Source organism: Numida meleagris, chromosome 5 (genome assembly GCF_002078875.1).
Source record: "Numida meleagris isolate 19003 breed g44 Domestic line chromosome 5, NumMel1.0, whole genome shotgun sequence".
In the NCBI taxonomy this organism is placed as follows: domain Eukaryota; kingdom Metazoa; phylum Chordata; class Aves; order Galliformes; family Numididae; genus Numida; species Numida meleagris.
Window position 1 is genome coordinate 17820085 of NC_034413.1, and position 13913 is coordinate 17833997.

At 42.1% G+C, this 13913-nt stretch overlaps 1 protein-coding gene across 3 annotated transcripts in view; it reads left to right on the forward strand.

Moving 5' to 3' along the window:
- Nucleotides 1-13913, forward strand: part of ANTXRL (anthrax toxin receptor like) — a 51895-nt gene that overhangs the window by 28441 nt on the left and 9541 nt on the right. For 2 of the 3 annotated variants that reach the window (XM_021398942.1, XM_021398944.1), the window contains exons 15-17: nt 2163-2261; nt 3885-4052; nt 5167-5247. In XM_021398942.1, coding sequence (XP_021254617.1) covers nt 2163-2261; nt 3885-4052; nt 5167-5247 — 348 coding nt within the window. Of the gene's footprint in view, nt 1-2162; nt 2262-3884; nt 4053-5166; nt 5248-9799; nt 10132-13913 lie in introns of those variants that run through there. The other variant, XM_021398943.1, reaches the window with a different exon arrangement.

Here is a 13913-nt window from a genome sequence, read left to right on the forward strand (position 1 = left end):
ACAGACAGCTAAAGGGTGGGAAAATGCTTACCTAACCCATAAGAGAAGCTTACAGTTTGCTTCTAACTTGCTGTAACTTGGCACAAGTATCAGGAGGCAACCACGGTTGCAGTTTTGAGGTTGCCAGAGGCCACCATTGCTGTCTCTGTGATTCTGTTGCTTGTCCTGAGCAGCAGCATTGTGAAAATTTAACTTGAGAATATGCACCAAAATCATGCTGTTTTGGGGGTGATTAGTGTACTCATGAGGCACACAGTCACAGCCATGCTGTGTTTGGGGGAGGTTTCAGAGAGCATTGCACTCTGGCAGTAGAGTTCCCAGATGCTTTAGGATTATTCTGACCAGTAGAGATATTAAGCCAGCATGCGTTCTCTTTAAGCTTCCTGGAATATCACAAAATACAGATGTTGCCCATCCCTTACTTGGTCTTGACTCTACCAACCATGGATCATTGTTTCATGATACACAGCACTAGCCTCCCTGTGTACAACATCCTGCCCTTTATCTGATATAGTCTGGCACTGCTGCTATTAAACTGAATATAGATATCTAAATCTTGTTCAAAACCACAGGTACTAGATTTCTAACAATTCTCAAAATGTACTTGGTTTTTAATGTTGCTTTGCTATATATATTTGGTGTAGAGGCTATTTAGTATAAATTCTTTATCAACTTGAAAAGCATAAGCCATCGTTAACTGTCCTGCTACTATCACGTTTGCCAGCAATGACGGTTGTTATATGCAAATAATTTAAATCTGTTAGATCCCATGGAAGAGGCAGGGTTTTCTTATTTAATACTCAAGTCCACATGAAGTGAAACACAAATGAATTTAGACTGCTGATATAGTTCACTGGGTGATGTCTTAGATGTGGCACAAATTGCGTTTGTGTATTACACTCTTCAAAAACATCAACAAAACAATCACACAATGACTTCCTTGTGTATTTCTATGAGTTAGGGGTTGAAAAATTCCACAGAACTAATGGAAATGTCAACTCGAGTCTTGCCTGGCCGTAGTAAAGAATTTATTGGAGGAACTGACCCATGAACCGTAGCTGAGAGTTCAGATGTCACTGAATAAATGGTGGAAATAGCTCTCCAAGGCACAGTCTAAGAGTTAAATAAGAATAAACAAATATGAAGACAAGTTTTTTAAAAGATCTTATTGGCTTTTGGACTCTCAACTTCATATTCATAAAGACAGACAGGGACCACTTCAAGAAAATGTCATTCAGTAACCTGGTAATGAATTGCATCCTCTACTATTTGAGTTTCACTTAATTTCTTTCTATTTTGTTTTATTTATTTTTTTAATAAAAATGAGTACCACAAAGTGCTTCTAGAACTGTACTTATGGTATAACTTTCAGATGTCTTGACTCAGTGTAATGACAGGGAGTCTGAGAAGTCCCAGTGACTTCTCCCAGCTCAGGATGATAGAATGGGGAAAGCGTTCCCAGGGTTGTTGAACCAGAAACATTTGCCAGCTTTTAGTTATGCAAGAACAGAACAGTGAACATGAAGTAAAACCCTGATTCAGATTCTCCCACGTTCAGAAGAAAAAATCTGCAGTCTTTATAATTACAGGTCAGAAACTCTGGATCCAAGCTTCCTGAAAATTTGGAGCTGCTCCAGTCTCAGTTCCAGCTCCAAACTGTACAGCTTGAGCCAGACTCTACAAAGAATCAAGCAGCTCAGAACAACTGGTTACAGCTGCCATGAGAAAAGAGCTTGATGCACATGTTAGAAATCTCACAGTGGGAGCTTTTTCCCTGTTAGGTGACATTAAATTCTAAAGGCACAATTAATAAATGAGTCCTTTGGGTGAGCTGATTGCAGCATTTTCTGCACAGCTTAGTGGCAAGCCAGTATAATGTACAATTCATCTGTACTTTGCTGTGCCTTAAAAGTCAGTAGTGATTTTGAAGCTCAATGCATATTTGATTAAATAAAAGCTGCCTGAAGAGGAGAGGGGAATACGCAGTCCTCTTTGGCTTCCCTAGTTAAAAGTGCAGCTGCAGAGACAAGAGACTTTTTTGTTTTTTGTCAGCAAGTAAGTGTAATGCACAAAGCCAAATATCCAAGGATTGAACTGTAGGATGTTCATTTTTTTCCCATTTATGTGAGAACAACAGTAACATCTCCCTGTCTTTCCCACAGGAGTCAGATGATGAAGATGGATTGCCAAAGAAAAAGTGGCCAACCGTGGATGCATCTTATTATGGAGGCCGAGGTGTTGGTGGAATTAAGAGGATGGAGGTATTGGCTTTTTATTTGCTGTAGTCCCTTCCAAATGAACTTAACTATATACTTTAATAATGTATTTGTGTTTAAGCAAAACAAACAAACAAAAAATCCCCACTTATTTTGTTGGAATAGAGGCCAGGAATTAATTAAGGCTTGTCTACCTGATTGCACTTGCCATCCAAGTATCAGACATCAAGCTGCCACATTTGCATGAGTAATTAATTGAATATAGCCCCATGAGCAGGGGAGAATTTGCAGGTTAAGGAATGGGATAAGCACCAAAAGTTCTTGTTTACTGAATCAAACCCTTCAGTTAGTGCAGTTGGCTCCTATTCTGTTGTCTACTGCAGAGTTGCACTGGTTTTGAGTATTTGAGCATGTCATCTACACTGTGCATTGGTGGGCAGAAGCAGTTGGCTTTGGGAATTAAAAATAGTGATTTTTATTTTTTTGTTCCTCTTTCATTTGAGCATTAACTGCTAATGCACAAAAGCTTTCCAGGGAAAAAATTCACTCTTAGTTCTCTGTGTTCAAGTTGGTCAATAAATCAAATCTTACCTTGGGATTCACACATGACGCAGTCTTGATATGTGACGTGAGGCACTGCTGTAAAAGAAATTTGCCTTGTGCTACCCTATGACATACACATTCTGAAGAGGCAGCTGATAATGCTGCGGTCAGCTGCTAACTCTTGTATTTCACCATAAAGTTAGTGAAATCTGTTTAACATTCCTAAAAAAACGTACTGATCAAGTATGGGTGTAAGGCAGGGAATTAACATTCATTCATAACTGCTGAGGGTCTACTGGTGACTTTTAGGGATGCTATACCAGACACTCCTACCAGATCTAACTGGCAGCTGAGGGAGGTGGGCTAATGTGGGCCAGCTGAGATTCTGGTCCAAACCAGAATGAAAGCAATGGCTTCTCAGCAAGGACCAGAAAGTCTGGAAAATCTGCGGTCAAAGTACTGCATCTTGATATGCTTAACCATTTTCCTCAGGAGAATTTTTGTACTTGGTGCAGAATAGCTTTGTGGATTGCATGCTGTCGTTGAACGCAAGTTCACATTTCTGAGAGAGACTACAAAAGCAAATTTTTAGCTTGAAATGAGCAGTATACAGTGTATGAAGATAAAGTTACTGACCTCTTTTATGGCTGTACATGGTCTTCTTTAGAAGAACTGTTTTTAGTGTAAGCTGTTACACTTAAGTTATCAAATCCTTGCCTGCTGACCCTATTTTCATTTTGGAACTAATCAACAGGAGCAGCATAGAGCTATTTGTAAAGACTGCCTTTCTTCAACTAGTGTTGCTGCCTGCTTTTTGGGTGAGGCAATAGGAGTACACCTGTGTCCTAGCAGAGCAGGGCAGAGTGCTTTGGATTTTACTTGGAAGTGGGTTAATCTTTGAATGCTGTAACGTCCTACAACGTGTTGTGCTGTGCAAATGCTGGCTGCTTTTCAGAGAGAATATTTGGCTCTTAAACGTGTGTTTCTGACCACAGTGAGTGCTGGGTGCCTTCATAAATTTGGCTTCCTGTCTGATGATGTTTGGATCACCTGATGGAACTAGGTAAATACCTGCTTGTGGGGACCACTGCACTGTCTGTACTTAGTGTGCTCTCCTGGCTTCAGGTGCGGTGGGGAGATAAAGGATCAACAGAGGAAGGAGCAAAACTGGAGAAACCCAAAAATGCTATTATTAAGCTGCCAGAGCAGGAGTATGAGCCCTGGGAACCTAAGCCGAAAAAGCCCCATGTGAGAAAACCACCTTCCCAGCGGAAGTGGTACACTCCAATCAAGGTAATGAGCTCACTCCTCTGTTTTATGAAGTCTGTTTTGTCCTGCATGATGCTATGTTGTACCTCCTTAGTGTAGCCTTTCTACAGGTGGAGCTGGGGGAGTCTATTTAGAAAAATGGCCAATATCCTTCCACTTTGCCATTTCTTGGAACTTATGTTGCCCCCGGCCCTGTGTTGTCACAGTCTTTTGGGGAGAGTGGAGAATGTTAGAGGGCAAGAGCAGAAATCTTCCCTCCCACAGCTCACCTCTTTGTTGGTCCTTTTGCACAGTTCGGGTTGCAACAGAAGATATCTCAAGTCTTCTGGCAGGGAGACCCAGTTGCACTCCATTTTGAGGCAGCATGCAAAGAAGTTCAGATAAAGAAAGCGCCTTGTCCTTGCTTTGGTTGCAGAGTGGCTAAGGCCTGGGATTGGGATTCAGCTATATTCCCTCCTAGTTCAGCCACAAGACATAGTGTTTGATTTTGGGCAAGTCCCTCAGTCTCTGTGTGCTTTTTCATCCTCATTTCTCCTGTGTCATTATAGTATCTGATGTCTCCCTGTCTCTAACCTATGTATCCTCACACAACCCCAGAGCTGTTATCTGAGCTTATAGCCAAGGAAGCTGGAGGGCTTGTGCTGGTGGAGGCGGCAACATACCATACTCATCCCAGAAACCTGTGGCCGAGTCCCAAACCAGTGTATTGTGTGTGCAGAATGAGAACCCCCCTCCCCATCCTGCCATGTCTGGTTCTCAGATGGGTTTAACAGCACTTGAATTTATTGGCTGGAATGTACCTGTGAGTGATGCCAGCCTAGGTCTTGTGGCTGTTTATCCAGTTCAGTAGACTTTCATTGTTCTGCCCTTTGTTAACATAGCTCCTAATTGTGCCTCTGTGAAGCTGTTCAAGCTACAGTCATCCTTAGTGCGTTTTGAGCAGAGTGAGTTTGTCCCACTTGGCTATAAGGTCCATGTTACCACAGTGAGGTCTCTGTTCTGGCTGTCCAACAGGACAAGAGCACAGGAGCAATTTTCATTCAGTTTGATGCAGAAAGGCTGCATCTGCTCAGCTGTGGCTTAATGTTGTCATGTTCTCCTAAGCCTTCTTAGTCACTTCAGATGTTTTTAATTCCAGGGCAAACTTGATGCACTGTGGGCTTTGGTTCGACGAGGCTATGATCAAGTCTCCCTTATGAGACCACAGCCAGGGGATAAGGTAAGGTGTCACAAACACACTGTCATGTCATTTCTCCGTTAGCAGCAGCAATGCTCTGTCCCTTGCCTTCTTTCTTTTTTTTTTCTTTCTCTTTTTTTTTTTTTTTTTTTTGAGCTTGTCTCCTCTTTATGTTACCTTGAGGCTAAAAATTTGTCATGAGTACCAGAGACTTCAAATGACCTAAAATGTTTGCAGTGGCATCTATTTAAAAGTATTTCCCCAAAAGGTCAACCACATCTCCACTGTAATGATTTGAGCAGACTGAGGTAGAAGCTGGCCATCTGCTGTAGCATCTCTGTCTTTTTCAGCAATGTAAGTTTTTAGCCTTGCTTTCTTGGGAGCACGTGTTGGAGTCAAAGGAAAAGTTCTTTGTAAACTCAAAACTAGCAGTTTTGAATTTAATATGTAGTAGTAATGTTGCAACATTAATTTTCTGAAGTTGGGTAGGAGGGATAGTTGCTTTTCAGATTTAATAATAGCATTAAGTGATTGTAGTGTTCAGTTTCTCACATTAGCGGGTGATGAAGAAACAAACTCTAGCAAAGTTAATGGAAAATAAAATTTCCTTAGAGCTATGTGCAGAAACACATCTCTTCCTCATGACCTGTGTGGAGGCATAGGGTATATTCCTGCCTTGATAAAGTCAAATGCAGGTCAAGGATAGATTCCTCATTGGAAGAAGCAAGGAGTTTGTGCCTCTGAGACACAGAGGTCTGCTCCAGGGTGGTGCTAGGAGCTTTCTGTTATCTGTTCTGTTACTCCAGAGGAACAACTCCATGGGAGTTGAGTGCTGCTGCCTCTGTCTGTTCCACCTTCACATTTGGCTTTTTGCAGCGGAGCTTTGACACACAAGTACCAAGCAGAGATGGCAGTATCTTTCTTCCCTGCCCCATGGCCCCTCTCTACCCAGAATCTCTACATTTCATCAGTATTTAAACTTCAGTCTCTTCCATTTTTCTTTTGGTGTGTATAGGCACTAAAGGACAAGCTCAGCTTCCCATACTACTCTGTAAAATGGCCTTTTAACTTCTTTTACCGAGCTGCATTTTCAAGGCAGCTGTGCTTGAGACACCTTATTTACTTTTTAAGCACGATCTGGAGCTTCTGAATAGGCTCTTTAGGCCCAGCTGTATTTTGATAGCACTAACATTGTATACTACGTATCTATCCTCTGCCTTTTCCTGGCTTGGCGGGTACTTTTCTATGGGTGCAGAGCACAACAGAGCCTCTGTTATCCTGTGCAGCCGCGAAACATGCAGGGGCTGGCTCAGAACAGGGATGCTCAGTTACTTGCCCTCCAGCCCTGCTGTGGGGAGGACGAGGGACTCAAAAGGGGCTGTGTAAAACAGAGCAAGCTGAAGGATTATTGTATCGGGGCAAACATTAGAAAATCAAACGTACATCTGGGAAATAGGGTGGAAAGAATCCTATTGAGCCAGATTCAGTGGAAGAATGAGATAATCTGTTCCCTGGTCTGTGAAATTAACTAAAGCTGAAGAATATTGAAAGGGAAACAAGAAAATGACTGGCCATCACTCTGTTGTATAAATAAAGGATATTACAAGCCTGTGTTTCATGGAGAGATCTAGCACAGAGAAGAACAAGGTTATTATGGATTGTTCTGTTGACTTTTCCAGTAGCAATCCCTTGGTGGAAAATTGAGTTTGAGTTTGGCTTTTGATGAGGAAGGAATATGTAAATAAATCATGAAATCGTAGAATCGTTTGAGCTGGAAGGGACCCTTAAAGGTCTTCTAGTCCAACTCTTCTGCAGTGAACAGGGACATATACAGCTCGGTCAGGTTCTCAGAGCCTTATCCTTGAATGTCTCCAGGGATGGGGTAGCCACTACCTCTCTGTGCAACATGTTCCAATGCCTCACCACCCATATTGCAAACAACTTCTTTATATCCAGTTTAAATCTCCCCTCTTTTAGTTTGAAACCATTTCAAAAATCAAAATATACATAACATACTCGTATATACTTGCATGCATACATCCTCGCTAAAGGATATCAGTGCTAGGGGTGACCTGGCTGCATGGAGCTGGAGGAGCTGGGCAGCCCTCAGAGTCCAGGAGAGAACAGGGCACTGCTGCCCAGATGTGCTGATAGCAGTCAATAAGCGTTGTATTTCTGCTGGTAGTTCTGGAGGCACAGTGCCTTGTTGCGTGATATTCTTCCAAATGGCACCATCCAGAGGCCAGAGGGATTGCTCCATTGCTTTGTTTTGTGGGATTTTGTTTTCTGGTCTGTTTTTGTATGTTTTCTTGTTGTTTGGATTGTGGATTTTTTTCTGGCAGCAGGAAGGTGTGTGGTTTTTTTCTTTTTTTTTTTTCCTTTTTTAAAGGAGATTCTATAGTTCTCTATGCAGGAAAACTTAAAAGTTGAGAAGGCAAAAAAACACAGAGTTTTGGGGATTGGCCTTTGCATTCATAAAATGGAAAATTCCTATTTCTGAATTTCCAAAAATCAGTTAAATTATCTTTACATTTTCAAGGATTACCAGAGATGTCAGCTCCCACTGGAACAAGATAACTCAGCAAAGTTAACACCCTCCAAACTTTATTCAGTGTACCTCTAATTAAAAACAAATGTTATTTTCCACTTGTATTAGTTCAGCTGGGCACATTAGCTTTTTATTGGTGAAAAGTAGGGCCCAACTGTTGTTTTTTTTCTTTTTTTTTTTTTTGCACAATGAAAATATTAGTTATAATGAAAACATCCACAGTTGAGGGAGGAAAAAAAAAATCACAGAGCATTTTGGGACAGGGTATGACAAGGAATGTTTTGACATCAGAGCATTCTTTAAAAACTTCTGAGAAATAATTTTTCATCCTTTGAAACAGCTAGGTTTCAGAGCCTTTCTTCCTGGAAGATACTTGTAGAAACACAAGCGTGGTACCCACTGCACTGTGCCTGGTGCTTACAGCCCCTTGGTGTCCTGTGGGCAGCAGGAGTTGGGCAGTTTCCAAAGGGCATTTGTGCTGCTGCTGCAGTGAGGCATCCCATTGGGCTCGTTCACCCCAAGGCTGCTGCGTTTCCCTTCCTTCCCCAGGAATCTGGGGCATAGAGCACCAGCAGTCATGGATCAAAAGTGAGGCTGTTACCAATGCCAGCAAGTAAATATTAGAAGCCCAAAGATGCGCAGTGAGGAAGGTGAGCTGCTTCTTACAAATGATCTCTTTAGTTGCTGCTTTCAGCAAATCCATTCCATTTTGCATTTCAGCACATGCTGTCACAGGAAATTCTCAGCAGCTCGGTTTACCAAAAACCGCAGCTAAAAAATGATACCGTTCCCCCCAATCACCCCAGCAGAATTACTCTTGTTTATTTAAAGCTTTAGAAAATAATCTCATTTTTGTCACTGAAAATTACCTAGAGCAGAGTGAGAATGTAGACTGAGTTTTGATGTCACCATCATCCTTGTATACCCACGGGACTGCCTAGAAAAAAACAATGCTTGACCAGTTTTAACCTTTGGTTACCACATGCAAAGCCTTTTCTAGGGAAAGGGACTTGAAGCAGACTGTGGTACAAAAATTGAAGCCCTTTTTCTCCCTTTATGCCTTAGAAATAAAGATTAAAAGGCAGTGCTTAAGCCAAGAATTTCACTAACTACGAGCTGCAAGTTGTGCTGGAAAACAGAACTTGTGTCCTTTCAGGTTCTCTGCACTGATTCACTGCATGACTTTGAATAAGTCATGGTAGCTGCAATTCTAAACACAAGCCTTTGAAGTTAGGAGGAGTATTTGGGTTCCTTATTCTTTGGGTCCCTTTTAAAGCAGTCATTCTAAAGCTGGTGTGTTTGACACTCAGAGCATCCTATTACTGACAAATTTTGAGCAACCCTTTGTAGTGCTGACCATGACATCTATGTGCTTAGTTTTCCCAACTGTAAAATCTATTTTCATGGTTTGTCATTATTTTCTGGCTGCTGCCCACGGGTGGTCAGTGGTTTGCGAACAGCCCACTGGGATGGCAGCACCCCTGTCACTCCACATGAGCTGTCCTTGAACCAGCACTAGTTGGAGCTCACGTTAATTACTTGTTTTCAAGACCAAGCAGTGGCCTTTAACAGGCTTCCCTGCAGCTCAGAGCTGCACTGCAATCACCCAGAGCTGCAGGGGGTGCTGGAAAAGCAGCACTGAGCACCTTCAGACCATATGCATCAGGCTTCTCCCTTCTTCTGAGTTTTTATCCCTTTGCTTAACCTTCCTGAGGACAATTATCTTCATAAGTTGCTGAAAAATTAAAGAGACAGGGACATTGCCTGCCACAGTAGGTGTTCTCACTTGGTCTCTTTTGATGAAAATGAGACGCATGTAGCCATTGTGTGACTTTTTCTTTTGGGAAAGGAGATCACTATCTGTAAGGTTCATTCCTACTGTAACAGGCATGATACTGGGGGGCGGGGGGAAAATCTCCTTGGCCAGTATCCTAATGCACAGTTCCCTGGATGTGCCAAGCACTGCAGCTGGAAACATAATCAGTGACTAATGAGTTTCCTATCCTGCAAGAAGCCCACATACTGGCATTACTTCTCTTTTGCCAGGATCTTATTATTTCTGACATGGAAGAAGAGTTTGCAAATGGGCTCTGTGGGCAGATGCGGCCCGTGTGCCCCCTGAGGGACAGCGGTGTGTCCAGGGCTTTGGCAGCCTGCGGCACACTCAGCAACAGCCACGAGAGGCCTTTCTGAAGGAAGGGTATAGATGCCAAGTGCTGGTGCTACTTGGCATGAGCTGCACAACAGAATGAAGAAGGATTGGCCTTAGGGTTAAGAAACTGAGCTGCGACTTCAGAGACCCTGGCTGTAGCTAATGTAAGTCACTTCGTGTCTGTTGTACTGTAGCTCCCCACCAATAAAGGAGATTAAATTCCAGAAGAGTGAGACTGCGCTCCTGTTGCCACTTCGAGTATGCCAGAGATGAGCATGTGCATGTGAACAGATATGCCATGGCCAGTGCATTTACTTTCTTCTTGGCAGCACCCTTGGATCAATGCTAAACCTGTGTTATATTCTTTCTTTTGAATTTCTGGGAAATGCACATTCTTCGTTGTCTTCTGAGTTGGGTAATAGTCAAAAACTTTATCTAACCATCTTTCCACAGCTCTCTGCTTACGTGCTTCTGGTTTTATTGTGGGAATGCATTTCTCTTAGTGAAGAATGAGTAGTGTCACGACCTTCCTCTGTGTAAGCACTTTGTAAGATAATAATAATAATAATGCTACTGTTCATACTACGTTTATTGCACAGAATGTTAACTAAAGATGAAAAGATGTTGCATCTTTGCTGTCTACGGAGGAGCTGTAATTCTGGATGCTTCTGTTCTTGTATAATCTACTGTGGTTCCCACTGTGGTAACAGAAGAAAATCTATAATCACTGCTATTGTACGTGGGCAGTACAAATGTACTACCCAACCTGAGAGCTTACGAGACAGTTTTCTGTGTGGTGGGCCAAGATCTTATGTTTCTGGTTAAACCAAGGAAAATTAATGGCCATTTTCACCAGAAAGCTGAGCGTCTCCAGCATTACTCTATACACTAAGTGCGCAAAGAGCCTCGTGCTCTTCTTCCATGCATACCACAATCCCAGCTAGCTCCTGCAGAGACAATCAAACAATTCACCCTGGAAAGCACGATGACACTTAAGTAGTTTGAATAAGACCAGTTATAGTCCTTTGTGACCTCCTTTCATCCTCTCAGTAACCCACCAATACCTCAAGTTTAAGCCTGCTGCACCCAGCAAATGTTTGTTGCTCTAGTTGCTATGCTCCGAAGCCCTCTCTGCTCTAGGTGATGTAGAAATGCAAACTCCTTTTCCCTGAAAATGCCAAGGAAAAAAGAAAAATCTTTTGCAAACCAACCACTGTTTTCTTCCCTTGAACCACATTCTTGTTTTGTCAGCATACATGTGTGGAAAAGTGTGGTGCTGTGGTTGAAATAAGGGATGTGAGTCACGAGTCCTGAACTCGTATATCCCAATTCCTTTCCCAAGTTGCTGCCTGACCTTGGGTAGGTGGCATAATCTAGCAGTGTCTCCTCACTTCCTTCCCTCTAGGAGCTTCATCCATCAGTGTTGGCAGCAAAGAAGTAAATTGTGCATCGTGAGCACAGGTTTAGGTTTGACTTAAGCAGGATATTTCTGTCAGGTTTGGGTGGGGTTTGGTCTGGCGTGGCTATACTTTGAGACTGGTAGTGAGCATCAAGTATGACTGATGGTGCATTACTTTGTTTGTGCTTAATGTCACCCATTTCTGTCCCAGAAACCATTTCTGTCCTCAGAACCAACAGGCTGTATGGTCTGCTCTTGGAGTTACTGCAGCCACAACCTCGGCAAGGTCCAAGACATGTGATGTTTTGTGCATTCCTGCAAGAAATCTTGTGACTCTGGCCCTTCCTTCAGGAGGTGTCTGTAGCCCACTGCTGCATTTTCTTGCTAAGACAGAGCTAGAAAAAATATGCAGCTCCCTGCTGAATGGAGTGTGATACAAATTATTTAAATAGCCCTGTCTTCATTACTGGGATGGATTCTCCATGTCACCTGCTGTGTTGTTATTTCCTTCTGTGCCTAAGCTGGAAAAGTGGTAGCAGGCATGTGGCAGTTGGGTTATAGGGATGTGCTCAGCATGAAGTTTATTTTGCTGATGGATCCTGAGTCTAGTTGAAAAGGGCCAGTTTCCCTGGCTGAGCTATTCCTCCATCCTATTCCTAGAACTGGCTGATTCTAGAAGAGAAGCGACCCACTTCCCTCCCATGTGCTGCTGCATTGGACTTTAAACATGGTAGATTGTTCCCAGAGGACCCATCCCTGGCTTTAAGTGATGCCATGCACAGATGGGACCGTGAGCTGGGGCACAGTGTTTGCCAATGGGCATGTCCAGCTGGGCTTTAAGCAGTTTGCTGCTGCCTCTTGGATCATCTTCGTGCTTTTGCATTCATCTTGTTGTAATTTTCTATTTATTAAATGCACCTACCGTCATTATAGGGAGCTCACTGTTAGCGCATGAGAGATTTACAACCCACAGCATACTGATTTCCTTCTCTTTCTGCTCCATCACTAAAGGAGGGACCAGAAGTGTTACCAGTTTGTATCTAAAGATGCCAGGTAATATACTCGATTAACAAATGGAGGGAATGAACTTCATTTTTAAAAGCAGTACTGAGGAAAATTATATTTTCACTGTTGGACACCCCTGCTTTACTGAATCTTACGTTCAGTCAACCACATTTTCTCTGACCGCTTCGTAGTTCTAGATTGACATCAGTTTGGACATTAATTCTGAACTGCCAAATCTATCTCCAGAAAATAGTCACTGAAAGGAGAGGACCTGTACGACTGGAAGATGTTTTAAGAGCCAAACTCCCATACAAACAAATATTTTATGGTAATTATATTGTTTTGATTTGAGACCTAATAGATGACAATGGCTACATATAAAAAGAAATAATTACACATTAATAAATTAAACATCAATAGTTGATGCAATAACCACAATGTTACTTAACAATTAAATTTTAATCATTGCCATTCATTACAATTAAAAATTAATTAAACATTATATCCTTATTGAACTGAAAGCATGACCAACCACCACACTGCTGATAGAGCAGTGCTGACATCTGATATCAGCACTGCTGACATCTCCAGTATTTTATTTTCCAACACAAAAGCAGTATCTCAGTCCCAAATGTAAGAGCAGGAGTTAGTAAAAGTTACAGGGCTGGGCCTGAAAACCAGGCAGGCTTGGGTTTTATGTGACAAACTCTTTCAGTGGCTCACTAATTTCTAGCCTGTGTGCTGCAGGGTAATCAGTGCAATTCCCAGGAAATACGTGAAGGTTTTAATGAGCCGTGACATGTTCAGCGCACAGTCAGCATGAAGCACTGCAGTGCAAGGAAGGTTTTGGCAAAGGCTGCTTCATGTAGGACCTGGCTGCCGAGGAGCCAGCTGCTAATCCTGATACTTGCCCAGCAGACTCGAGTAGTGGGGCCTCTATACCTCTCTGGTTTGGCTCTATCTCTATAAAATGACTATCCATAATCTGCCTCATTCATAAATAGAGTAAAAAGGCCTTGTTGGCCTCCTCTATTCTTTTCCAAAATTCAACTTTTATAAAAGTGATTGACTTTAAAGGTGTACAGCCTGTTGGTTTCTCAGTCTTTGGGTTGAAACATTCAGTTAGCTAAACTGATTGACTCTCTGTAGATGCTAGCTCTTCAGCATCTTCTCTTGTCTTAGATTTGAAGCAGTTGCATTCCTTTTATCTTTACTATGCTTTTCTCACTTGGATTTTCAGTGAGCATACGAACTCTGTTCTGTTGAGATTTTAGAACTCCACTTTTGCATTGGTAGATACTTAGGAAGTGATGATAAATGCTAACAAACCATATCTGTGTATATATATATTTAATTTCATGATCTCATTTTGGACAACAATATGAGGACCTCTAAACTTTGAAGAAATTATTTTTTAGTTCATGCTAAAATGTAAAGGCAAGATTCATATTTTTCTAAAATCAAAAGCCTAAGAGTTTCTATAAACATTTATTTGATGCTAATTCTTCTTCAGTCAGGTACCCTCTCTGCTATTCAAAACCAGGGCACAGAGACTCCATAAGCAAAAAATGAAGGTGAAAGGAAAATAAACTCTGTAATGGGAA